This window comes from Trichomycterus rosablanca, chromosome 2 (genome assembly GCF_030014385.1).
Source record: "Trichomycterus rosablanca isolate fTriRos1 chromosome 2, fTriRos1.hap1, whole genome shotgun sequence".
Taxonomy (NCBI): domain Eukaryota; kingdom Metazoa; phylum Chordata; class Actinopteri; order Siluriformes; family Trichomycteridae; genus Trichomycterus; species Trichomycterus rosablanca.
Window position 1 is genome coordinate 7,551,967 of NC_085989.1, and position 27,807 is coordinate 7,579,773.

Below are 27,807 nucleotides of genomic sequence, written 5' to 3' on the forward strand. Positions count from 1 at the left end.
CGTATCGGAGGGGGCGTGTGTCAGCCTCGCTCTCCTCAATCAGAAGTGGAGATCAGCATTAGTAGAGAGGAAGCGTAATGCTTGGATACGACTTGGTGCAACGTAGTGATTGGATACGACTAGATTGGGAGGAAAATTGGGGAAAATGCAGAACAAAAAACATTTTTGTCAGAGCTGTACTGTCACAAAAATAAATCAGCACTTTCTGACTGGTCAGAATTTCACATTAATTATCACTGTGATATAATGTTTAATAAAATGTCTAAGATCATTTATTTGTAATATTAATATGGTGCAGTAAATTTTCTTTACATGCTTAACTTTATATGAAAACCTGACAAGGGAGCAACTGCTTTTTTTGGATTTTGGACAATTAGAGAGACACATGCATCCTGATGTGCAGGATATCAAGAAAAGGAGCATGACACTGCACAGAAATGACTTATCTACACTGCTGAGTCATTATGGTGAACAGTAAGGTTATATGGAGCTTACTGTAGCTTCAGTCTCTCTTCAGGGGGTGTACATTATGGAAGTCCTGTGAGCCCTTTATATGAAACACTTATTTTACTCTACTGTCCTAAACTCATTAAACATCACCCCCTGGGAAAAAGGCCCCACCAAAACCAGCCGGCACTTCCTAAAGAGGACACCTGGAGGGTTGTGGGTTTAGGAGGTAAGGAATGGAAAATAAGGTATAGACTGACTAGTGTATGTGCTTACTTTTATCTCTACAGGTACCTTGTGTGTTAGCGGAAGATGGGGCCTTAGAGGGAGGAGAACACTAGGGCAAACAGAACTGAAAAAGTCTGGACTTGCTGTAATTTTACCAGCAGTATGTTATGCATCCTCATACCCTACAATGCCATAAAACTTACAGTGACACAGCAACCGGATTTAAATAAAACTGAAATTTTACATGACACAGTGAGCAGCAACCCTGAAAAAAAGCGGTTGATAAAAATGCATAAAATGGAAAAAGGTATGGTGGCTCAAGTTTTGCACATACATTATATGGCCTACGGTATTTGGACACTTCTGCTAATTATTGGGTTCAGGTGTTCCAGCTGTGCAGAAAGCAAGGTCCGGAAAGACATAGTTTGACGAGTGTGGTGTGGATAAACTCCAGTGTGCTACACAGAGCCATGATATCAACCCTACTGAACACCTTTGGAATGAATTAGAACTCTTTTGACTAAATGGGTACAAATTCCCACAGACATACTCCTCAAAGTGTGTCATTAATTATTACAAATTGACAACTACTTTGTGTTTATAGTAAATCCGATTCTATTGTTACTTTAAATCACAGTGATCCTGTTCTTGTGCTCTTTTTGGACAGATTCCTTGTTGGCTCTGTTTGCACTGTCACGATTTAGTAATCTGGTAAACAAAACCCTGATTTGCATTTTCATATGTTTCTTGTCTGATTTTATTGTGTTCATTATCTGCATTTTTACTGTTTCTCGAAAGAGCTCATGGATTTTCCTCTCTCTTTTTATGCTGAGCCGTGTGTAAATACCACAGAGGGACTTCCAGCTTTCGTCTAGCAGTTTTGTAAAAGGCCCACAGCTATTCTGTCAGGACAGCATGAATTTTCCACAGTATAATAAATCATGATCATGCAGAAATATGCAGTGTGGAAATGGGCAATGCTGTGGAAATGGGCTTTTCCTGTCAAACTGGAAACTAATGATGTGAATTGAATTAAAGTTGAATACAACCCCTGGCAAAAATTATGGAATCACCACTCTTGGAAGATGTTCTGTCAATCGTTTAATTTTGTAGAAAAAAAATAAATCACAGACATGCCACAAAACTATCATTTTTCAAAATGTCAACCTTCTGGCATTAAGAAACAATAAAAAAAAGAAACAAATATAATAGTTGTGGTCAGTCACAATTGCTTTTTTTAGATCAAGTAGAGGAAAAAAATATGGAATCACTCAAATCTGAGGAAAAAATTATGGAATCACTCTGTAATTTGCAGTTTAAAAACAAAACATCTGCAGCAGATTAGATTTGCTAATTATTCTTCAGTTTAAAAAGAGTGCTTACACCTCGGAGAGCTGTTGCACAAAGCAGATTGTCATGAATCATGGTTCCAACACAAGATATGTCAGTTGAAACAAATGAGAGGATTATAAAACTCCTTCAAGAAGATAAATCATTGTGGAATGTCGCAAAAGATGTTGGTTGTTCCCAGTAAGCTGTGTTTAAAATCTGGACCAAGTACAAACAAAATGGGAAGGTTGTAAAAGGGAAGCATACTGGTAGACCAAGTAAGACATCAAAGCATCAAGATAGAAAACTTAAAGCAATATGTCTTGAAAACAGAAAATGCACAACAAAACAAATGAGAAACAAGTGGCCGGAAAGTGGAGTCAATGTCTGTGACTGAACTGTAAGAAATCACCTAAAAGAAATGGGATTTACATACAGAAAAGCCAAACAAAAGCCATCATTAACACCTAAAAAGAAAAGAATAAGGTTAAAGTAGGCTAAAGAAAAGCAATCGTGGACTGTGGGTGACTGGATAAAAGTGATCTTCAGTGATGAATCGCAAATCTGCATTGGGCAAGGTGATGATGCTGGAACTTTTGTTTGGTGTCTGTCCAATGAAATTTATGAAGATAACTGCCTAAAGAAAACGTTAATTTCCACAGTTGTTGATGATATGGGCCTGCATGTCGGGTAAAGGCACAGGGGAGATGGTCTTCAATAAATGCCAAAGTCCACATTGAAATTTTGGACGCTTTTCTTATTCCATCAGTTGAAAGGATGTTTGGTGATGATGACTTCATTTTTCAAGATGATAATGCATCTTGCCATAGGGCAAAGGACGTGAAAACTTTCCTTCAAGAAAACATATAATGTCAATGGCATGGCCTGCAAATAGTCCGGATCTCAATCCATTTGAAAATCTCTGGTGGAAATTGAAGAAAATGGTCAATGACAAGGTTCCAACCTGCAAAGCTGATCTGGCAACAGCAAGAGACAGTTGAAGGCAGATTGATGAAGAATACTGTTTGTCATTAGTTAACTCCATGCCTCAGAGAGTTTAAACCATTATAAAAGCCAGAGGTGGTGCAACAAAGTAATAATGGTGCAGTGTTTTCTAATGATTCCATAATTTTTTCCTCAGATTTGAGTGATTCCATATTTTTTTCCTCTACTTGATCTAAAAAAAAGCAATTGTGACTGACCACAACTATTATATTTGTTTCTTTTTTTATTGTTTCTTAATGCCAGAGGGTTGACAGTTTGAGAAATGATAGTTGTGTGGCATGTCTGTGATTAATTTTTTTTCTACAAAATTAAACAATTGAAAGAACATCTTCCAAGAGTGGTGATTCCATAATTTTTGCCAGGGGTTGTATGTCTGTACATACTAATATGATACTTGGCCCCAGTGGTGTACACATGACAATCAGAATTCCAATAAAAACCATTTTTATGGCATTATATGCTTGATGCATAATTTCAAATAGGCTATGTAGTGTATTTATATGTACTAATAGTCCTCCCTCTCCTCTTGCTCCTCCTCATAATCAACTACTTCTATTTGCTTTTAATTTCATCATTACCAAATGATGCTAATTTTAGCTCCTTTTATAGCTTTGTACACACTTAAAGCAGTTATATCTTTTGACTGGTGTGCAAAGTTTTACTGTGGTTGACATTTTTATAGTGACAAATATTCATTTTTATGTCTGCTCATTAATCAGCCATCACTCGAAGTCTGTATTTTTCTCATCAAGCAGTGCTTTGACTCTTTAAAGTCTTATGTAAATCCTAATCACTCACAGGTGTTACCTCTTAAATGGAGTAAAAAAACGTTTTACACTTTGTTTTATTTTTAGACACATTTTCTTTCTTGTGAGATAGCTGAAACAGCTGGGACATCTTCATTTGTCACTAGTTAGTATGAGAATTTGGAAGGAGCTACCAGTCAGTTCTGGGAGTAAACAGTCTTATATATAAATCATAATCAAAACAATTATTTAATAAAACTGTTCATGTGAATTGTACAACCTCAAATCAGACAAAGTTGGGGAGCCTTGATGAGCAAAGATGATAAAAACAAGAAGAAGAAAGAAAGATTTGGGAGGGAGTGAGATGCACTCTACAGTGCATAATATCATTAAACAATTCAAGGAATCTGGAGGAACTTCAGTGCAAGGATGTAATTTCAGGGCAAGGAAGCAAACCTAAGCTAAACACCTGTGATCTCTGATTAATCCAGAAATTTCTTGCATTAATGAAAGTACATTGAGATTATAACGCAACATATGCATCTTTTTCCAGGGACATCCGTGCAGTTTTAAACAATACAATGCAAAACCACATGCTGAACACATTACAAAGGCATGGCTCGTTCCTTAGGGCGATCGGGACAGTTCTGGACAGTCTTTCTTGCCTCTGAATATTGTAGTCCAATCAGCATTAAGTTGTGTTCCATACAGTACCGCCCCTTTTGAGCGATTTCAGTCTGAAAATCGCCCCGGATTGCTCTCATAGACTCTCATGTTAAAGCACTTTTTTTCAAACTGTAGGCACTGCAATACATTCTGAATGGCTTCCGGGAGGGCTCACACTTACGTGCTGCGTCACACATAACCTGGTGTCGCGATTTCGTCAACATGATTACAATTACCTCAGTTCGAACTCCACTGTGTCATTAAGGGAAATGCCATTCAGTCGTCGTAGTAATCAGGATAAATTAGCAACTAAAGAATTAGGGCCACCCAGACCAAATTTAAACATCAAGCAAGTATCTACAAAGGGGGAAATCATATAAGTTACAAGTAAATTACAAGTAAGTAATGTAATTTTTAAATTGTGAATTGTGATTGCACTTATTGTATCTCCCCAACTGTTTAATTGTACCTCTTTATTCATTGCACATCAGCCCCGATGCCAATCTTTATTCTGGATCTGATTGGCATCAGAGATTTGGCAGGAGCCGCCACTGTTGGCAACACTGATTGGGATTGGCAACACTGAAGTAGTACATTAAATTAAATACATTAATGGTCAACCAACTACAAATTGTTAAAAACATCATTTCTGAATAGCAATTATTTTCCAATTCATATTTAAGCAAACAGTACACAATAATGTTATATTTGATTTCAATTTAGTACTAAGAACAGAAAGTGATTTGATGTTGCCATCTAGTGGCATTGTGTTTTGCTTAAACTAGACACTCGGGTACAGGTACACTGAAAAAGTATTTTGCCCGCAACCAGATTCTTTATATATTCTTAATATTAAAAATAAAGATGTATTTTAAGCCTATATTACTTGTTAAAAAGAAATAACCCCCTAAACCTAGTAACTGGCTAACCCTGGGCAGTCTTTTGCATCTCTTCTTTGCTACAATTAATTTAATGTTTATACAATTAATTATTATTAAGCTACACTGAAGTGTTTTCAAGCATGAACTACCTGTTTCAGGTCTTGCCACAGCATCCCAAAGTGTTTCATGCCAGGCCTTTGATTTGGCCACTCCAAAACCTTAAGAGTGAGCGAACTGAAAACAGAATCACTCCAAACCCTCCAGGCTTATAGGTCCTTACCTCATACGCTTTTAACAGAGTCAGAGAATGGAAGGACCCTGGCAAGTGCATGAATCAGTGGCTATCTACCTATAAGATGTGGTTCGAATGTACATTCTGAATAACTGACTTGTAGTAAGAACTACATAGTTGTAGTGTTCATTACTGTCTAGCAAGCACTTACAGCTGGTAAGATGAAAGAAAACACATTCTGGCACATCTTTTACCTAGTTAGCTGGCATGGATATGGTCTCTTACTGTATATATGAAGGCTTGGTGACCTAAAATAGTACCATCATTGACAAATCTTTACACATGATACTTAAAGGAAAAACATCATCCTCAAAAATCTGTTGTCTGTTTTACCAGAGCTTTATTCTGGTCAGGGCTGTGGTGGGTGTGATTAATTGGGCGAAAAGCAGGAAACACACCAAATAGTTCACCAGTCCATCACAGGGCAGACACTCAAAAACACTCACTTACGGCAATTTAAGTAGCTCCAACTGTCCTGACTGCATGTCTTTTGTCCTGAGGGAGGAAACCGGAACAACCAGAGGAAACCCGGGACACAGGAAGAACATGCAAACTTTATGTGAGTTGCCACCCCTACAAACATAACAGGAATCTTTTAAATAAAGAAATAAATAGAAAAAAAAAATAAAGGTCAGGATTCTTTAAATGTAAAAATACATAAATTATGTTTATTGGCCGTCATAACTTTTTTTTTTGTGTTAATTTGTTGGACATACTGGCATGTGTCATAATATAAACATAAAAAAGGGTGAAGCTAAATTGTAGAAATGTTGTACACTTGCATGCCTAAAGGCTTACAGAGTTGAAGTCATGACCTTAAACACTTTAATTACAACCCAAGTCCAGACTTACGGCTGTAGTCCACAAAGCAGAGGTCCATAGATCTGAACTGACTGGATTTCTAGCACTGATTGTCTCAGCCAGCAAAAGTACTTAATCGTGTGTATGATAATTACACATTTTTAAAAAATGTTTATCAATAAGCAGCCTTTTTCGTGCAGTTACTGATCTGTAAAATCATCCAACCTGCAGGTTTTTTACATACACTCCGTATTTCTGTACGTTTCTCAAGAAAATCCAGGAAGACATGAAAAATACAAAAAGTAATCCTTTTGCCTCCTACGGTACAGGAAACTGGAAATTGTCTTTGATTTCTGAACACGTAATCAAGACAAAGAAGTGAATTTTTGATCTCGGGTCTCTACATTTTTATTGCTCCTCGAGCGATGGCTAGATTTGGGTCCCTGAGAAACAGCAGAGCTGGAAGCGTTCATCTGGTTATGTGACGGTTGTGAGGTGGTTCGTTTCCTCTTGCTTCTGTGATGGGAATGATGTCTGTGGAGTGAAGTGGCCTCCTTTTGAACCTTCGTGACATTCTGCTGCACAGGAGCAGGAGACATGACGATGACGGGAAGAGTGGCCGACGTCTGAGATTTGACTTGAGGACAAGGACTGGAGAGGGGAGGAGAACGTGCAGCGGTCTCCAACAAACCGTTAGTACCCTGGGTACATTGACAGGAGCAGGAAATCAGAAATAAAGCAAGAGATAGATTGTTAATAAAAAAGGAACAGTGGATAAGATGAAGAAAGAGGAAAAGAAACCAAAGTTTACACAAAATACACAAAGTGGACACAAGGGTGAAAATATGAAAGCAGCAAACACAGACAATGCAGACACAAGCATAACAAGCATGACATTAAAAAGCTCAGAGCAGTAATGTTTGGGAATGAACACAAGCAGATGATGTTAATGTAATATAGAGGTAAAGTTTTATGGAAGTTTCCACTTTATTATGAACCAAATCCAAGATTCGCCCTTAAATTTGTAAGTTTAATACAGAATAAGTATCAGAAGTGTGTATTAAATAATGTCAGAGTAAAGATATTAGGATATACCACATAACAAAAGTATGTGCATATGTTGAAAATCCTCAAAAGCATAAAATTTTTGCAAACTAAATACGTATAAAACTAAATTAAAAACCTAGAATACATATATCACATTTTGATTATTCGGTATGCTGGGTCAGGCTGTGATAAAATGCAATAAAGTAACAGTGACGTGAATATTTGTATTTGTAATCACTTCAAGATAAATTATATGGCCAGGAGTATTTGAACACCTGACCATGAGCTTGTTGGACTTCCCTTTTCAGCTATAACAGCCACTCTTCTAAGAAGGCTTATTACAAGACTGAAGTATATCTGTGGGAATTTCATTTAATAAATCGTTTGTATAAATGGGCACTGATTGTGGTCAAAAAGCCTCAATTGATGTTCCAGTTCATTCCAAAGCTGTACAGTGGGGCCGAGGTTAGGGCTCTGTGTAGTCCACTGGAGTTTCTATACTACACACTACACCTGAGCATGTGCCTGTTGGACATCAAACTCAAAAACCATAGGCATTGTTATGAAGCTGCCCTATAACAGCTCCACTCATTCAGGAAGGCTTTCAATCAGATTGACGTTTGTCTGACGTTTGTGCCCATTTAGTCAAAAAAGCATTTGTGAGGTCACTCACTCACTCACTGTCTTAACCGCTTATCCAATTAGGGTCACGGGGGGGTGGTGCTGGAGCCTATCCCAGCTTTTCAATGGGGGCAAGGCACATAGTAATTCCCTGGACGGGGCGCCAGTCCATCGCAGGGCAGACACACACACACACACACACACACACACACACACACACAGGGCAATTCAGTGTCTCCGATTAATTGCATGTTTTTTACCTGTGGGAGGAAACCGGAGCTCCCGAAAAAAAACCCCACACAGACACGGGGAGAACATGCAAACTCCACACAAAAAAGGACCCAGACCACCCGGGTATCGAACCCAGGACCTTCTTGCTGTTAGGCGACAGTGCTACCCACTGAGCCACCGTGCTGCCCATTTGTGAGGTCAGGCACAAGAAAAGCTGGACAAAAACGCTTGGCATTACTGTGATGATACATATACTGTAGTGTATGTAAAATATATGATCAATAAAAAAAATCAAATTGGACTGCCATGACTTTAAAATGTTTGCATTTAATTTGCTCAAGGGCCCAATAGTGGCAACCTAGCAGAGGTGGTGGTAGAACCAGGCACATTCTGATTTCTAGACAGTACCTCTGATAAAAAAAGAGAAAACCACACTTTGTTCTGAAACTGGTTTGCTCATAGAAATATTAATTTTTTTTAATGGGTTAAATTTTTTGGGATAGAACAAAAAAAAGAACAAAAATACACAGACCATGCATTGATGAAAAAATTATGGAGCAAATTAGACTAATGAACCCCAATACTAAAAGAACGCATAGCAAAACACTCAAAAATATCAAAAATCTACATGCACACAATCACTGGTATATTCAAAGGTTTATTCAGCATTTAAAAATATATATTTTTTTAATGTTAAATATAAAATTATAGACAAACAAACATATACACATTACAACCAATTGGACAAGTACAAAAAATAGAACGTATATTTTATGAAATCTCTGGCTTTGTTTTGTGTTTCAGTAAAGTATCTATTGCTTATCTGAATGGGACTACAGCTTCTCTATACAAACGATCCCAAAGAGATACTTATCCAAACACAAACGAGTTAAAGAACCATAAAACGCCTTAATAGGCAATCACATTACTGAACTCAACTTAAGCACCTGATATGTAGCCACGTAAACAAATATATGACAGGTAATCAATGGTGCTACATTGGTTAAATAAAAATTAGTCGATTCACAAAATACAGTGAGATGTAAAAGACAGTTTTCAACACCATGACAAATGTAAACAAATGATAAGCCCAATGTTGCATGTTAAAGGATTCAGCAGGCACACACTGATTTATTGGCAGGCTAGTTTCCATATTTAAAGCTTAAAGGTGTGTTACTGGATTAATAATATTCTGATTCTAAACTGTAAACACTTTACCTTTCACCAGCAAATGCATCAAACAATACTGTTCTACTTTGATCTAGACGAAAATACTAAAAACCTAAAGAAACCAGCCACAAATGGAATGACAAAATCCCTGAGCTACCATGTAAACAATGGTTCAAAACTGCATATATAAATATATTAATCAGTCCACACGCTCATAAAATGCTACCCTGATTAAGGATCAGATTAAAGAAAAGCCTGAAAGCTACTTAAATAGTCCTGTTTACAGTAATCGACACATTAGCTACAGTAAACAACCAGAGTCACATGACTTAAGAATAAAATCACTCCTGCAGCAAATACTGATATTAATTATTAACAGTCCCAGTACTTCTAATGCCAAAAGGTTGCATACAATACACGGTACCTATGGTTCATTTGGGGTGGGTGAAGATGCTTGATGTTGTGCAGGTATATGATCAGTCAGGCTGACGATTGGCTCTGAATGGGAATGGGGGATGACTGTAAATTTAAGGCAGAGGGAAGAGGAGAAGGCACATGACCCAATAAGGACACACGCCCTACCATGTTGATGTCATTTTTCACAGGAGCAAGCTCAATTCCTCTTGGGCCTGGATGAACTACATCCTCCTCTGGAACAAATCCTCTTCTATCAATCAAACTGGAGGGGAAGGAGTGAAATATGTATCGGTCATTATTCAAGATTGTGTGCCCCGAAAACTCATTAAGGAGCATCGGTCAATAATACGTAATACATAATTCAAACTGTTACAAATGATAGTAAACTTACCTGGGAAACATAATAAGGTTAAATAATTTAGACGCTGATCAAAGTAAGTGTTCTAAATGCTTAAAAAACAGTGTACCGTGTTGTTCTGTTTAAACTCGCAGTCAAATTCAGGCATAACATTATTACCACCTTCCTAATATTGTGTTGGTCCTCTTTTGCTCGCAAAACAGCCCTGACCCATCGAGGCATGGAGTCTGACACCTTTCTATTAGAACCAGCATTAACTTCTTCAGCAATTTGAGCTACTGTAGCTTGTCTGTTGGATCAGACCACACGAGCCAGCCTTCGCTCCCCTCGTGCATCAATGACCCTGTCACCGGTTTACCACTGTCCCTTCCTTGGACCACTTTTGATAGATACTGACCACTGCACACCGGGAACACCCCACAAGAGCTGCAGTTTTGGAGAGGCTCTGACCCAGTCGTCTAGCCATCACAATTTGGCCCTTGTCAATTCTTTCGCTTGCCCATTTTTCCTGCTTCTAACACATCAACTCTGACGATAAAATGTTCACTTGCGGCCTAATATATCCCACCCACTAACAGGTGCCGTAATGAAGAGATAATCAGTGTTATTCACTTCACCTGTCACTGGTCATAATGTTATGTCTGGTCGGTGTAAATAAATCCAATACAGTGTATAAACATTCAGTCTGTGGCTTCAAGTCAAGCAGCATGACTGGTTAAAATTGTAATTAACACTGTAATTACTGAACAGTCACAAATCTTTAACAATTACTATTAATGTGACCTGCAGAGATTTATTGCTGCTGCAATTTAATGGGTTTACCCATTCATGATAAACAGCAGCTTACTTAAGGGCATTTTTTCAATCAATGGGTTGCATAGTCCAGCAGTGGAAAATCAAAAACACTAAGCAGCAAATGAGCTATCAAATGACAGTCAATGCAAAAGTGTAAGCCAATCACAGCTCTGCAACCATGGCACCTGATAAAATAGGTTTTCTTTATTTAAGAACTGTATGTTTCTGAAACTAGCATCTCTCAATCACTGCATAGAGTATTCGTTACCACACAGTTTTAGTTTAAAGCACTTTTCTTTGTCTGGCTGTAAGCAATCTGCAGTTTGTGGGAAGTAAAGACCAATTTAAACATTTAAAGTGATATGTAATTATTACTGTTTATTATTATTATTATTAGTTTTGAGGTTGTTATGCAATAATGCTTTAACATGTGCTTACTGTTTGATTATCCACTTCAACACAATTTTTTAATATTGGTTTTAATAACAAACTGAAGCCTAATTTATGATGTTTGGCTTACACTGAGGTCTACGTCCATTTTGAACTGATCACAACAATGCAGTAGTTAGCAAAACGTCAAATTTTCTATAGCAAACCATGTTGCTGTGCGGCACCGAGTCTACCAGCTGCTCCACTATGCTCCCCTCCCAACTTTATATTTCACAGGAATAAACTGTGACCACAATGGAAATCATAGGCTGTGATGCTATTAAAGTGTCCTCGCCATAGCGTATTCTATAACACTTGAACTGTCCATGAGTGCTCACCTGGGAGGCATCGGTGCGCAGAGAATTGAGCAGCAGTTTTTGAATATGTTGTTATAACTGTAGGGGTTGCCAGGTTCCTCATTTCCATTCTTTCCTGACCATGATCCTTTGATCTGGAAGAGAGGGTAAAACGTTCACTGCAAAATGTGCATGGAAGTAATCTCAAATGACTAAACACTATACACTAAAATACACTATATGACCAAAAGTATTTGGACTTTTGTATCTGTGCAGGCCACTGGAGTTAATTTAAACTAAAGTGTTCCTTATGTCTTTACAAGGGAACAGTCATGCTGGAACAGGAAAGGGCCCTCCCTTAACTGTTGCTGCAAAGTTAGAAGCATTTAATTTCCTTTATATATTTGATTACAACTGTTATCAATTGTTGAGGCTAAAACACATGAATTCAATCATTAGAAGAGGTGTCCTAATACTTTTGTCCATATAGTGTATACTTCTATGAATGAGATATTAATTAACTCACATCCTCATTTGTCGTGAGATTAGCAGCGATCAAGTATGTATGGAAGCCCGACAGGCCCAAAATGGACCATACTGAAAAGAAGCAGACCACTAACTCTAAAGCAGTAAAAGAAGTAAAGGAGCAAACCAATAACTGAAGTCGAAAATAGATTATACAAATCTGAATAAAAAAAATTTAATGCACCAAAGATCTGTCAAATTAATGAAATAATAAATTATTAAGACAATTAGCTTAGAATTAAAGCCAAAAGGATATCTGGCTGGACTCTCCTGAAGTGCATTGACCAACCCGTTTCCTCTTTGTGACCCTGTATTAATAAACAATATTAATGTTAACAAACAAATAATTAAACAAACTTAGTTTTTGACCAGACCCCAACATATAAAATACACTATATGGCCAAAAGTATTTGGACACCTGACCATGAGCTTGTTGGAAATGCCATTTCAAAAACAAATGGTAATAAACTAGAGTGACCTCTATATGATATTTTTAGCTGTAACAATAGCCTCAATTTGTGCCTATTTAAAAATTAGAAGAATGTCCCAATACTTTTTAGCACTGTGCTGCCTGAGGAACGTTGTTCGCTTAGTATATACTTAAATATAGCTGAAATGACAATAAAGCCTCTTGATTAGCTCTTGTTAGCTAAAAAAGATAACATAGAGGCTCTAATTTAACACTATTTGTTTTTAAAACAGAGAGTTCAACAAGCTCATGCTCAGGTGTGGAATAATTTCAGCCATACAGTGTATGTCATAAAAAAAAAAAAAAACAAGCCCACTAAAAAGATAAGGCTGTGCTGGTGAGGTTGTAAAGCCTGCAGTGGACTACGTACTCAGAGCCAGATGTGTGGTCACACAGCCAAAAATGAAGGCAGTGAGGAAGGACAGCGAGATGATGAACAGGTAAAAGTAGCGATAGTTGCGTTTTCCGACGCAGTTCCCTACCCAGGGACAGTGGTGGTCAAACCGCTCTAAAGAGAAGCAAGATAAACAAACAATATAAGGTTACCATTGCATAAACCATTACTGACCTACATAAAGCAGAATAATCACTTTCCATATACCTTCTTCCACATACAGGGGTTGGACAAAATAACTGAAACACCTGTTTTTAGACCACAATAATTTATTAGTATGGTGTAGGGCCTCCTTTTGCGGCCAATACAGCGTCAATTCGTCTTGGAAATGACATATACAAGTCCTGCACAGTGGTCAGAGGGATTTTAAGCCATTCTTCTTGCAGGATAGTGGCCAGGTCACTACGTGATGCTGGTGGAGGAAAACGTTTCCTGACTCGCTTCTCCAAAACACCCCAAAGTGGCTCAATAATATTTAGATCTGGTGACTGTGCAGGCCATGGGAGATGTTCAACTTCACTTTCATGTTCATCAAACCAATCTTTCACCAGTCTTGCTGTCTGTATTGGTGCATTGTCATCCTGATACACGGCACCGCCATTGGATGCACATGGTCCTCCAGAATGGTTCGGTAGTCCTTGGCAGTGACGCGCCCATCTAGCACAAGTATTGGGCCAAGGGAATGCCATGATATGGCAGCCCAAACCATCACTGATCCACCCCCATGCTTCACTCTGGGCATGCAACAGTCTGGGTGGTACGCTTCTTTGGGGCTTCTCCACACCGTAACTCTCCCGGATGTGGGGAAAACAGTAAAGGTGGACTCATCAGAGAACAATACATGTTTCACATTGTCCACAGCCCAAGATTTGCGCTCCTTGCACCATTGAAACCGACGTTTGGCATTGGCACGAGTGACCAAAGGTTTGGCTATAGCAGCCCGGCCGTGTATATTGACCCTGTGGAGCTCCCGACGGACAGTTCTGGTGGAAACAGGAGAGTTGAGGTGCACATTTAATTCTGCCGTGATTTGGGCAGCCGTGGTTTTATGTTTTTTGGATACAATCCGGGTTAGCACCCGAACATCCCTTTCAGACAGCTTCCTCTTGCGTCCACAGTTAATCCTGTTGGATGTGGTTTGTCCTTCTTGGTGGTATGCTGACATTACCCTGGATACCGTGGCTCTTGATACATCACAAAGACTTGCTGTCTTGGTCACAGATGCGCCAGCAAGACGTGCACCAACAATTTGTCCTCTTTTGAACTCTGGTATGTCACCCATAATGTTGTGTGCATTGCAATATTTTGAGCAAAACTGTGCTCTTACCCTGCTAATTGAACCTTCACACTCTGCTCTTACTGGTGCAATGTGCAATTAATGAAGATTGGCCACCAGACTGGTCCAATTTAGCCATGAAACCTCCCACACTAAAATGACAGGTGTTTCAGTTATTTTGTCCAACCCCTGTAGGCATCCAGCGAGATTAAAACGTACTAATTACACATTAATATAGTGATGCGGTAAATCCTAAATTAGAGAGTAGTGCACTCTGCATGCATAGGTCATATTCACTTTTTAGTGCCCTACCAAGAACTTTATAAAACTTGCAGCAAGAGCTGTTTTCTTACAAATACACAGTCACAGAAAATCTAAAGTAATTAAAATACCTGTAAATTCTGGTCACACAAACTGATTACTGGGCTTAAATCCAGAAAGCTTAATGAGACTCCTGATAATTGAAATGGCCTTAATCAGATTAAGATAATTAAAGTATGATTTCTGCATGACCATTTAAATATTAGTGTCTAGAGACCTGATCTTAAGTAGATTATCGGATTATTCTGGCTGCTACCGTTATGGGTGGTCACAGCAGGTTCACCTCCATCTTGCCCAATCCTGAACATCCTCCACTGATACCCCAACAACCTGCATGTTCTCCCTTACCGCACCCATAAACTCTCCTCCTCCTGCCTGACAGCTCCATCCTCCACACCAGCGGTCCCCAACCTTTTTTGCACCACGGACCAGTTTCATATAAGATATAATTTCACGGACCGGCAGGGGAATTTAAAATACTGTAGAATAACTATAGAATGAAAAATCAATGTGACTGAGCTTTTTTCCAATACTACGAGACGCTGCTCCCACCTAGTGGTGATTAGAAACAATAACACCCAAATAGTGTTGAAAATTTAATAGTTCTTGTAGCAATCTCTAATTATTTATTCTTTCTGTGCGGCCCGGTAATAAATGACCCACGGACCGATACCAGCCCGGTGGTTGGGGACCACTGCTCCACACCATTCTCCTGATAGAACTCTCATCCCTCCTCTGCACACATCCAAACCATCTCAGTCTCATCTCCCTAATTTTGTCCCAAACATGCGGAACAAAACTACTCTCAAACTTCAGCAACGTATACATTTAGATTAAAGATAGCTGCATGTTTTCAGATAATCAAAACTAGGTAACACAAATAAACGGATCACCCGTGTAATAGAATTAATTTGCACAAACCAGTACACAGTGTGCCTGTAGTAATTACATAATTGTTCCAAAAACTGTCTTGTGGCTTTTGATTGTAAAGCCAAGGTAAAACTCATAAAAATCAGTAAAACGTACTAAACTCTTAGCCTTTCTTTATAGGCTGTAGATACCACCATTATCCTTACTACTTACCCACACAGTTGTCACACAAGCTGCAGTGGGAGGTGCGCGGTGGACGGAAGATCTTGCAGGTAAAGCAGTATTTTAGCTTAACCACCTGCTGGTTGATGACAACCTCTTTGGTACGAGGAGGGGGGCGATAGGAAGTGGATGAAGAACCATTTGGGTTATCTGTGTGACAAAAAATAGGTTTCTGTCAAAGAAGTATAATGTCAGAAGACTCCAATCAAACATATGTGTTGTTCCACCCTTGGCAGGAAAAAACATTTGAGATGACTTCAATGAGGCTTTATGTCACAAACTGACACATGGAAATTATCCTGATAATCCTGAGTGATTTTGGTAGAGTCACCACTGTTCCAAGTTTTTTATCCATTTGTGGATAATGGCTCTCACTGTGGTTTGCTGGAGTCCCAGAGCCTTTGCATTGGCAGTTGTAACTCTCATTATTTTTAACATAATACAAACAGAATCAAGATGTCCAAATGTCCGTTGTAAATCTAACTGCTGATTTGGAATTGGCTTGTTGCAGGCTGAGTGTGTGACATGATACAAGATTAAACAATTCTGATTGCGCAACATTTGACATGTAATGCCTGCTTGGCCCCGAGTATCTTGGGCTCAGGTATTATATTGAATTTCTAAAGCCTGTATCATCGAATACAAAAAATGCTTGGTAATCCAGTGCTATGAATTCCATGATTTTCCTTGTTATGACTTTCCACTGCTAAAAAAATATAGCAGGGGCTTCTGGCTTGTGCCTGGCTCTTTGCTCTCACTAGCTTTAGCTTTAACATCTTTGCTTTTTTAGTTTAGTTAAAGTCTGCATATTCAGCTGGATGCTGTTTTAAATGTGTAATTAACTTCAGTGTTAGTTTTGGAAATAAGCAGAAATAGACAAAATTGGGAAGGAAGCAAATACTTTTCACAGCACTGTAAATGAGAAGTAAAGTAATTAAAATGTGTCAGCACTCTTACCAATCTGTTTCTCAATGTCAGCTGCCTCTTCTGGCGTCGCCCTAGGCAAAATGCCTGGGTCTGTGAAGCTGGTCTGAAGAAGCGAGATGAGCACAAACAGGAAAAGAAACCCTCCTATCACTGGGATGCTGCCGGTCAGGTGCTTAACTAGAAAAGGACAGCTACAAACACATATCATAGAGAGTAAGCCCAACTTTAAGAATGGAACACTAAAGCAGAACAGGTTTTTACTTAAGTACCAAATAATACACGATCGTTGCTGATAAATAATACTGATACAATCATAAATAGATTCCCACACAGCACCACAAAGTCTTCTAAAAATACATTTCTTTAATAAATGGTGAACAAACACAGTAATACATTGCAATTGTGTGTTGGATTCTGGTGCATCAAAATGTAAACAATAAAATCTTTTGGCTTTCATGTTTGGGCTGCCTCTTGAATAACTTCTGAGAAAACACCTCACAGTAATGAACATCAATTATTATTACTAATAATTATAATTATTAAGTGCCGTCAAGTTCATTCTGACTTCTGGAAACCATATGCAGTGTCTGTATGTCTTGTGTTGGGGTCTTCAGGGTTTTAAATGCCTGCTGATTGTTCTTCTAATTGTATCTATACATTTTGTTACTGGCTCTTTTCCTTCTTTACCCTAACTTTTTCTGAGCATAACTGTCTTTTCTAATGAATTGGTTTTTCTCATGATGTGTCCAAAATAAGTGTATGACCATCTACAAGCCTTTAAAACAATGGCAGAAGAGGTGGTTAATGAATGAATGAATGAATACCTTTATTTGGCATATACATATGCACAGTATAACAATTTTTTTTCTTCGCATAGCCTAGCTTGTTTAGAAGCTAGGATCAGAGCACAGGGTCAGCCATTGTACAGTGGCTGCATGGCAGAGCTGGCATTCGAACTCTTAACCTTTCAGGTGATAGTCCAAAGCTCTTCCCACTAGGTTACCACTGTCACTTATCAGGGGAGAGCATGAATGCAGTCCCCCACTATCAGAAATTGTGCAGTCAGGATTCCCACATTTGGGGAATTCACGGGGGTCAGCACAACCGGAGTGCAATGGCTGAGCCTCACCCTGGGTGAACCACCTTCTTGATCACGGTCTCACCTCTGCCAGGTTAACTGAAAGTGGGAAAGACAACTGTACCATGTTTTATTTAAGATACCTGGTGAGAAGACCATTCTAAAACACTGGGCATTCTAAAACACTGCTGCCATGTCAACAACTGGAAACACAGACTATGCAAAGGTAGTGACTGGAATATGTATATTTAAAATTTTACATTAGTATATTGGGGGAAGGGGGCATTTTGAGTATACCTGAATATTGGAAGGGGCATTTTGAGCATATGTGAATACTGGGGGAGACATTTCTGGTATAGTTTATCATGTGAGTGTTTTGTTTGATACAGCACGTCTGCTATTAGATACTTCCTTGTTTCGGATGACTAACAGAAACCAAACCTAACAGGGTTTGAAATGTATCTGGGAAATGGCAGGCCTCCTCACTAACAAATTCAGTCACCCCAATGTTTAATTAATGGCTACCCAACAGGTCAACAATGAGATAACAGTTAAAATGCCTGTTTTTATTTGTCTTGTGTATGTGTGTATATATATACAGTGTATCACAAAAGTGAGTACACCCCTCACATTTCTGCAGATATTTAAGTATATCTTTTCATGGGACAACACTGACAAAATGACACTTTGACACAATGAAAAGTAGTCTGTGTGCAGCTTATATAACAGTGTAAATTAATTCTTCCCTCAAAATAACTCAATATACAGCCATTAATGTCTAAACCACCGGCAACAAAAGTGAGTACACCCCTTAGTGAAAGTTCCTGAAGTGTCAATATTTTGTGTGGCCACCATTATTTCCCAGAACTGCCTTAACTCTCCTGGGCATGGAGTTTACCAGAGCTTCACAGGTTGCCACTGGAATGCTTTTCCACTCCTCCATGGCGACATCACGGAGCTGGCGGATATTCGAGACTTTGCGCTCCTCCACCTTCCGCTTGAGGATGCCCCAAAGATGTTCTATTGGGTTTAGGTCTGGAGACATGCTTGGCCAGTCCATCACCTTTACCCTCAGCCTCTTCAATAAAGCAGTGGTCGTCTTAGAGGTGTGTTTGGGGTCATTATCATGCTGGAACACTGCCCTGCGACCCAGTTTCCGGAGGGAGGGGTTCATGCTCTGCCTCAGTATTTCACAGTACATATTGGAGTTCATGTGTCCCTCAATGAAATGTAACTCCCCAACACCTGCTGCACTCATGCAGCCCCAGACCATGGCATTCCCACCACCATGCTTGACTGTAGGCATGACACACTTATCTTTGTACTCCTCACCTGATTGCCGCCACACATGCTTGAGACCATCTGAACCAAACAAATTAATCTTGGTCTCATCACACCATAGGACATGGTTCCAGTAATCCATGTCCTTTGTTGACATGTCTTCAGCAAACTGTTTGCGGGCTTTCTTGTGTAGAGACTTCAGAAGAGGCTTCTTTCTGGGGTGACAGCCATGCAGACCAATTTGATGTAGTGTGCGGCGTATGGTCTGAGCACTGACAGGCTGACCCCCCACCTTTTCAATCTCTGCAGCAATGCTGGCAGCAATGCTGACAGCACTCCTGCGCCTATCTTTCAAAGACAGCAGTTGGATGTGACGCTGAGCACGTGCACTCAGCTTCTTTGGACGACCAACGCGAGGTCTGTTCTGAGTGGACCCTGCTCTTTTAAAACGCTGGATGATCTTGGCCACTGTGCTGCATCTCAGTTTCAGGGTGTTGGCCATCTTCATGTAGCGCAACAATTCGTCTTTTAAGATCCTCAGAGAGTTCTTTGCCATGAGGTGCCATGTTGGAACTTTCAGTGACCAGTATGAGAGAGTGTGAGAGCTGTACTACTAAATTGAACACACCTGCTCCCTATGCACACCTGAGACCTAGTAACACTAACGAGTCACATGACATTTTGGAGGGAAAATGACAAGCAGGGCTCAATTTGGACATTTAGGGATGTAGTCTCTTAGGGGTGTACTCACTTTTGTTGCCGGTGGTTTAGACATTAATGGCTGTATATTGAGTTATTTTGAGGGAAGAATAAATTTACACTGTTATATAAGCTGCACACAGACTACTTTTCATTGCGTCAAAGTGTCATTTTGTCAGTGTTGTCCCATGAAAAGATATACTTAAATATCTGCAGAAATGTGAGGGGTGTACTCACTTTTGTGATACACTGTATATATATATACACTATATTGCCAAAAGTATTCGCTCGCCTGCCTTCACACGCATATGAACTTCAGTTCATCCTGAAAAACTTATCATATAGAAGCACTTTGTAGTTCTACAATTAGGTACAATTACTGACTGTAGTCCATCTGTTTCTCTACATACTGTTCTAGCCTCTTTTCACTCTGTTCTTCAATAGTCAGGACCCCCCACAGGACCACAACAGAGCAGGTATTATTTAGGTGGTGGATCATTCTCAGGACTGCAGTGACACTGACATGGTAATGGTGTGTTAGTGTGTGTTGCACTGGTATGAGTGTATCAAACACAGCAAAGCTGATGGAGTTTTTAAACACCTGACTGTCACTGCTGGCCTAAGAATAGTCCACCAACCAAAACCATCCAGCCAACAGCACCCCATGGGCAGCGTCCTGTGACCAGCAGTGACAGTGAGGTGTTTAAAAACTCCAGCAGCGCTGCTGTGTCTGATCCACTCATACCAGTACAACACACACTAACACACCACCACCATGTCAGTGTCACTGCAGTGCTGAGAATGATCCACCACCTAAATAATACCTGCTCTGTAGTGGTCCTGTGGGGGTCCTGACCATTGTAGAACAGGGTGAATGCAGGTTAAAAAGTATGTAGAGAAACAGATGGACTACAGTCATGAATTGTAGAACTACAAAGTGCTTCTATATGGTAAGTTATATATACCGATGTGTGGTCACTTAACCGCCACTGTTAAAGGCCACATTATGAAGAACCAATTCATTAGAAATGACAGTTATGCTTGGAAGAAGTGAAGGTGAAAGAGGAAGAAAACATCCAGTAACAAAGTGGTTTATCACTGTGAAATGTTTTCTCAAAAGTTCTTCAATAGGCAACCCAACATGACCTCTAGAAAGCCAAAAGATTTGATTGGTCTTTACAAAGATTAAGAGGTTCTAAGCTTTTTATAAAAAGAAACATAACTGAACTGCCTCGTCACATTATGTACAAAATACTATCCTGTAGTAGTGATGTGCAGTCGTTTGCTGGGTTCTATTGAGAACATGAACTTACTCAAAGATGAAAAACAATCCGCTGGTGATGAGGATTAACACCACAGTCAGGGGAAGCACACCACTTTGACGGGCCACCATAATCCGTCCATCACAGTAAAAACGATTCTTTCCTGGGAAAACTTCCCATTTCTTCCTCGATCGTTTGGGCTTATTCTGGCAGGGTCTCGAAAATGATACTGGTTGATGTTGAGGTGTTGGTGTCGCCAGTGCCTGAGGATCTATTTGTTGATAGTCGCAGCTTTTCATGGTTTGAGGAGCTTCTTGGTAGATCGTCATCCGCTGAATCTTTGTGATGTTAAACACTTCTTATTTACAAGATATCCAACAGGGAACCTGATTCAGACATAGATATACATTACAAAAACACGGTTTGTAAGAAAATGACCAAAAACAGCATATCAGTAGCAGCAGTATTCCATAACATGGTCAATCATTGTGTATTCCAAACCCATTAAACTAGCCAATTTAATTTAGCAGTGATTGCATATCTATTTTATAAACATGCACTGCTAAGAATTCCTTCTCATTTTCAGATCACTAATAAGACTATCACTGAGAGTAAAGCTTATTTACCTTACACTGTGCTGAATATGATCATAAGCTTTAGTTTTGCTTTAGTTTATCAGGAAACGCCGATATAGCAGGAACTTCTTCTCTAATAACCTTCACACAATGTTGATTAGCAAAAAGAGCATTTAAATAGCTTGTCTCCGGTGATCTTACCGGTGTAATCCCACAGTTTTGTTTGAACACAATCGGTGTGTGGTGTTTACGACAGATCTACATTTCTTTCGGCGTGCTGTTGATGACGTAGACGACAGAGACAGGAATATACACTGTTGGGTCCCATCACGTCAAGCAGCTAATGCTATAGCTAATGCGTTCGTTTCTCTTCTAAAAGGGATTTTTCGTTTTCCCAATGTTACATTGTCCTTAGATATTTATATTTATAATAAAGGGATTAATATAAAGGATAAAAAAATAATAAGCAATGTGTTATGAATCATCTTGTCCGAAAGAATTTTTGTTCTAGGACAATTTCTCACATACCTGGAGATAATATAAAATGGCATTTAGTTTGGACTTTATCTTATAAATTCTTTATATTCAGTAATGTGGTAAACATTTCCTGATACCTAAAGCTTTTCTTCATGAAGTGATGGCTTATTGGTCCGTGTACCTTTGGTAATTCGTATTTCATCTCAAATCCCAAAGTTGAAAAACAAGAAAACGGGGCGTTATTCGTTTTTTGTTTTAAGATCAAAAATCAAATAACAAATAAGCAGAAATTGAAAAACGGGTCGTATTTTAATTTTCCAAAATCAACATTTTTCATCAGTTCAACCAGAAATAAAAGTGCGAGCGCGTGCACGTGCTGAGGTGCGTGTACACGCTTCATATAAAGTGTAAATCAGGTACAAGTGTTGAGAAGACGGAGCACAAAGTCATAATAACATTACACCGCGTCCCCTGTTCTGTTAGCGTGTAGAACTCAATTCTGTAATACAGGCAGAACTAATCGTACATGTCAGGGTGAAACTATTACAACATCTAATGCTTTTTTTTAATCAGCGTTCTGCTAATTATTTACCAAATAACTTTTTGAAATATATTTGATTGTTGTTGCTCCTTGTTTACTGCAGAGTTAGTTTTTGGATGTTTATTGGCCGAGAACAAGAATAATTGAATCGCCTCGGTTAAGGAAACTGAATCACTGCAGACCATGTTACTAACATGTTGATCAAGAAATAATTGGGCTCGTCCGGGATTTGAACCCGGGACCTCTCGCACCCAAAGCGAGAATCATACCCCTAGACCAACGAGCCACATGTGCATGTGCACATGTGATACTGCTGGTCAAAATGTTATGCCTTGTTATATCAGTTTTCAAACCATATAATAAAAAAGAACTTATTTTAGCTTAGTGTTTTTACACAGTAGGAAGCAATTTGGAACTGATCAAATGTGATCAGTTTTCCTGATGGTTGCCCTGAGGAGTTAGCAGTTAAAAAGCACTGCGTGAAATTACCGCTAGATGGAGACAGAGAATCTTTAACAAAATCATGAGCATTTAACTGACCAGACAACGTGGCAAATTTTTAGCCTAACACAGTTTTCGTAAATTCTTATCTGGCTCGTTGGTCTAGGGGTATGATTCTCGCTTAGGGTGCGAGAGGTCCCGGGTTCAAATCCCGGACGAGCCCTCCTTTTGGTCCTTTCCTTAACGTCTTTTAATTAATTGTGACAGAAAAGGGATTTACTGTTGTTATAAGAAGCTGCTCCATTACACAATTGCTTAACACTGGACTTTATGATGAAACTTGCAGTATTCTTTCTTAAAAGATCAGCTCTTTATGTAAACAAGACATTTGTGACTCAAAAATAAGAGCAGATAATATAAATAGAACACAATAAAAGTAAGCAATATTTTATTAGCTTTACCCTAGTGGTTATATGCAAGAGAAAGATACTGTACAGTACTAATGTACAGTATTTTTCCTGGTTCCATATGTTGTTGACTACACTGAATGGAAAAAGTCTTTTGATTGGAGTTCTCCTGAGGATTTAGCAGTTTGAAAGCACTGCGTGTAATAACCGCTAGATGGCGACAAAGTGTCACAAACAAATTCATAAGTAAATCTGTAAATTTTAAGATCAAAAATCAAATAACAAATAAGCAGAAATTGAAAAACGGGTCGTATTTTAATTTTCCAAAATCAACATTTTTCATCAGTTCAACCAGAAATAAAAGTGCGAGCGCGTGCACGTGCTGAGGTGCGTGTACACGCTTCATATAAAGTGTAAATCAGGTACAAGTGTTGAGAAGACGGAGCACAAAGTCATAATAACATTACACCGCGTCCCCTGTTCTGTTAGCGTGTAGAACTCAATTCTGTAATACAGGCAGAACTAATCGTACATGTCAGGGTGAAACTATTACAACATCTAATGCTTTTTTTTAATCAGCGTTCTGCTAATTATTTACCAAATAACTTTTTGAAATATATTTGATTGTTGTTGCTCCTTGTTTACTGCAGAGTTAGTTTTTGGATGTTTATTGGCCGAGAACAAGAATAATTGAATCGCCTCGGTTAAGGATTCGAATCTTCGTACTGAATCAGGAATCACGAGTCCGAGATCTCAATTAACCCGGATCCTATGAGTCCTCTGATCGGCCCTGGCTGTGAGTGCACGGAAGATAAGTGAGATCTGGATGCATTTTCATGCAGTAAATCAATCTCAATCAAGATGTCAGTACAAGTGACTCAAGTGAACCGAATCACATTACTGAGTGACTCAGACTAACCCGAGTCCATAAAATGAACCGAATTTACCACCACTATGTGACATGTACGATTAGTTATGCCTGTATTACAGAACTGAGTCCTATACGGTAATAATAATAATAATAACGTAAAAAATAATGCAGCATTCTTTTTCTTAGAATAGCCCCCTATTTTTTTTTAGGATAAATAGTTCTTGTGTGAATTACAAGGGCAGGAAAAAGTACAGCAGACACAAAAGTCAGAACAGGGGACGCGGTGTAACGTTATTATGACTTTGTGCTCCGTCTTCTCAACACTTGTACCTGAGTTACACTTTATATGAAGCGTGTACACGCACCTCAGCACGTGCACGCGCTCGCACTTTTATTTCTGGTTGAACTGATAAAAAAATGTTGATTTTGGAAAATTAAAATACGACCCGTTTTTCAAATTCTGCTTATTTGTTATTTGATTTTTGATCTTAAAACGAAACACGAATAACGCCCCGTTTTCCCGTTTTTCAATATTGGTTTTTGAAACGAAAAACAAAAAACGACCCGTTTTTTTGTTTTTCAACTTTGGGATTTGAAGTGAAAAACGAATTACCAAAGGTACACGGACCCTTATTGCTCTTATGGTATAATCATTGCATTGAGTGTGAGACAGCCTATGTTCAAAATCTTTATATGTATTTTTTTTATGTAAATGTACACCTTACACATAATTTCCATAATTTCATGGTTATATAGTTTACAATTTCCTTTTCCAATTTCCAATTTTGTTGTGCAAGTGTACAAGTACAATGTGCAATGACAATAAAGGATTCGTATTCGTAATTTAAATTGCAGAAATTAACAGAAGTTAAACAAAACCTTAAATTTGTGACTCACAGATAAAAACAGATAATATAGTTAGAATATTATCAAAGTGAACAATATTTTATTAGATGTACAGTACTATTCCTTATTCCATATCTTGTTGACTACACTTAGTGGAAAATATCTTGATTTGCATGCAAAACGTTCTCTCAATATCTCCTCATTGCTGCTATTTACTTCTTCAGACAGGACCTTATTGGACTGCAGCAAAAGCTGAATCACTGCAAGTCTAACAGACCAACGAGCCACATAAAGAGCTGAATTATTCGAACATTCTCGCCATTACTCTGCAAATATTTAAGTCTGTCATAGTGTAACGTAGTTTTTACACAATATGAATCAATTTCAACTGAGCAGTTTTGTCAACTTTCTTCTTGAGGATTTAGTGTTTAGGAGAGAGAGAGAGAGAGAGAGAGAGAGAGAGAATGTGTGTGTGTGTGTGTGTGTGTGTGTGTGTAATAACCGCTAGATGGCGACAAAATATCGTCAACGAATTCATGCCTATTTAACTGACCAGGCAACGTGGCAGATTTTTAGTTTAACATAAGTTCAAAAGTCCATATGTGGCTCGTTGGTCTAGGGGTATGATTCTCGCTTAGGGTGCGAGAGGTCCCGGGTTCAAATCCCGGACGAGCCCTTCTACCTTTTCTCAAAAGTGCTGACATTTATAACCTTGTCAGAAGCTGCTCTGTTATACACAAGTGCTTAACACTCTATGATGAATTCACTTAGTGTAGTTGCTTAAATTAGCAATATTCTTTCTTACAAATCAGCCCTTTATATGTGTGCCCAAGAACATAAGTTAATAAATACTGAATATTAAAGGATGAACAGCGTTGCCAAATTTATGTAATACTTTACAATACATACAGTAAAGTACAATACAGAAAAGTGTGAACAAAGAGCTTATTTTGGCAGCGAATTGGGCTGTATATAAACGTAGAAGTCTTTATTAATGCTATTGTATAGTGTTTTTACACTCTCAAACTCAAAAAAAGCTTTATTGGCATGACAAATAAGGACATTCGTATTGCCAAAGCAAGAAATAATAAAAATAACAGTAAGAAAGAACAAATATATACAAAACAGTTACATGTGCAAAAATATAAAATACAATAAAATATGAATAAAAATAGTGCAAAATAATAACAATAGAAATTATAATGTATATTATATATATTTTAATAAAATTATATATTATATATATAATATTAAAATTATATTATATATATATATATATATATATATATATATATATATATATATATATTATAATAAAATTACACATTAAGAAGCAATTTGGAACTGAGCAAATCTTTGTCCGTTTTCTTGATTGCTGTTTTAAGTATTTAGCGGTTGGAAAACAATGCATGTAATAACCGCTAGATGGCGACAAAGTATCGCACACAAATTCATAAGTATTAAACTGAACTGGCAACGTAGCAAACAAACAGAAGCTCATCAGACTGCAGTAACAGCTGAGTCACTGCAGATCATGTTGGTCAAGAAATAACTGGGCTCGTCCGGGATTTGAACCCGGGACCTCTCGCACCCAAAGCGAGAATCATACCCCTAGACCAACGAGCCACATAGGCAACATTTAAGAACAAACTTTCTTGCCAGTCCCCTGCTGGATGATTTAGCAAATACATTTGATACTGCTGGTCAAAATGTTATGTTTTGTTATATACGTCTATAAAACTTTATACGAACAAGATCATATTATTAGAATACAATAAAACAGAGCATTAGTTTATTAGCTGTACCCCAGTGGTGTGTTGTGTTTCTTAAGAGATGCAGAATATGCACAGGAAAGACACTGTACAGTTTTAGTGTACAGTACTATTCCTTGTTCCATATCTTGTTGACTACACTAAGTGGAAAATGTCTTTTAGTTGATTTGCATGCGAAAGGGTATCCTGTCATATTAGTAATTTTTGTCAATTTTCTTGATGGCTGTTCTGAGGATTTAGCAGTTTGGAAGCACTACGTGCAATAACCGCTAGATGGCGACAAAGTATTGGCAACAAATTTACGAGCGTTTAACTGACCAGACAACGTGGCAAATTTGTAGTTAAACATAAAATTTTTACTTCCTATCTGGCTCGTTGGTCTAGGGGTATGATTCTCGCTTTGGGTGCGAGAGGTCCCGGGTTCAAATCCCGGACGAGCCCGTTGTTTATTTGTGTTTTTTTAGGGTTAGGGTATATAGACTTTTTTAGAAGGTATTTAGGAGTTCCTCTGTTATACACAACTGCTTAACCTTGCACTTCATCTGAAAAAACAGTGGCTTCTCCTGCCAAATCTCTCAGGTGGGGGCAGTGGCCAAGGTGACCTGTTCAATGGGTATATTAAAGCTTAAATAATTAACATCTTAAGTCATCTGTCAGTTTGCCCTCACAAATAACTTTAAACATAGAGAGAGACCAGCTTTACCATTAATCAATTTCTAATACCATTTTCTTCCATTTCCAAAAAAAAACAAAAAAAACACTTTGGTTCTGACATGTTTCAGCAGATTTGTGTT

General features: G+C 38.5%; 1 protein-coding gene and 6 non-coding genes across 7 annotated transcripts; 3 read left to right on the forward strand and 4 right to left on the reverse strand.

The window, feature by feature from the left end:
- Positions 1-6,687: 6,687 nt before the first annotated feature.
- On the reverse strand, positions 6,688-21,747 carry zdhhc18b (zinc finger DHHC-type palmitoyltransferase 18b). Its single transcript, XM_063010575.1, has 10 exons — positions 21,710-21,747; positions 21,135-21,469; positions 16,794-16,954; positions 15,828-15,986; positions 13,124-13,261; positions 12,541-12,592; positions 12,286-12,388; positions 11,802-11,914; positions 10,047-10,143; positions 6,688-7,105 (listed from the first exon to the last, which is right to left on the reverse strand). The coding sequence occupies exons 2-10, from the start codon at positions 21,410-21,412 to the stop codon at positions 6,761-6,763; spliced, it is 1,446 nt and encodes a 481-aa protein (XP_062866645.1). The 5' UTR covers positions 21,413-21,469; positions 21,710-21,747; the 3' UTR covers positions 6,688-6,760.
- Positions 17,780-17,943, reverse strand: LOC134309470 (U1 spliceosomal RNA). The gene has a single exon (XR_010011185.1). It is a non-coding gene; the product is annotated as a U1 spliceosomal RNA (small nuclear RNA).
- A 1,143-nt stretch (positions 21,748-22,890) lies between the features above and the next one.
- Positions 22,891-22,962, reverse strand: trnap-ugg (transfer RNA proline (anticodon UGG)). Its single transcript has one exon. It is a non-coding gene; the product is annotated as a tRNA-Pro (tRNA).
- A 306-nt stretch (positions 22,963-23,268) lies between these two features.
- Positions 23,269-23,340, forward strand: trnap-agg (transfer RNA proline (anticodon AGG)). The gene has a single exon. It is a non-coding gene; the product is annotated as a tRNA-Pro (tRNA).
- Positions 23,341-25,845: 2,505 nt separating this feature from the next.
- On the forward strand, positions 25,846-25,917 carry trnap-agg (transfer RNA proline (anticodon AGG)). Its single transcript has one exon. It is a non-coding gene; the product is annotated as a tRNA-Pro (tRNA).
- Positions 25,918-26,795: 878 nt separating this feature from the next.
- trnap-ugg (transfer RNA proline (anticodon UGG)) lies at positions 26,796-26,867 on the reverse strand. Its single transcript has one exon. It is a non-coding gene; the product is annotated as a tRNA-Pro (tRNA).
- A 515-nt stretch (positions 26,868-27,382) lies between these two features.
- trnap-ugg (transfer RNA proline (anticodon UGG)) lies at positions 27,383-27,454 on the forward strand. The gene has a single exon. It is a non-coding gene; the product is annotated as a tRNA-Pro (tRNA).
- Positions 27,455-27,807: the final 353 nt, after the last annotated feature.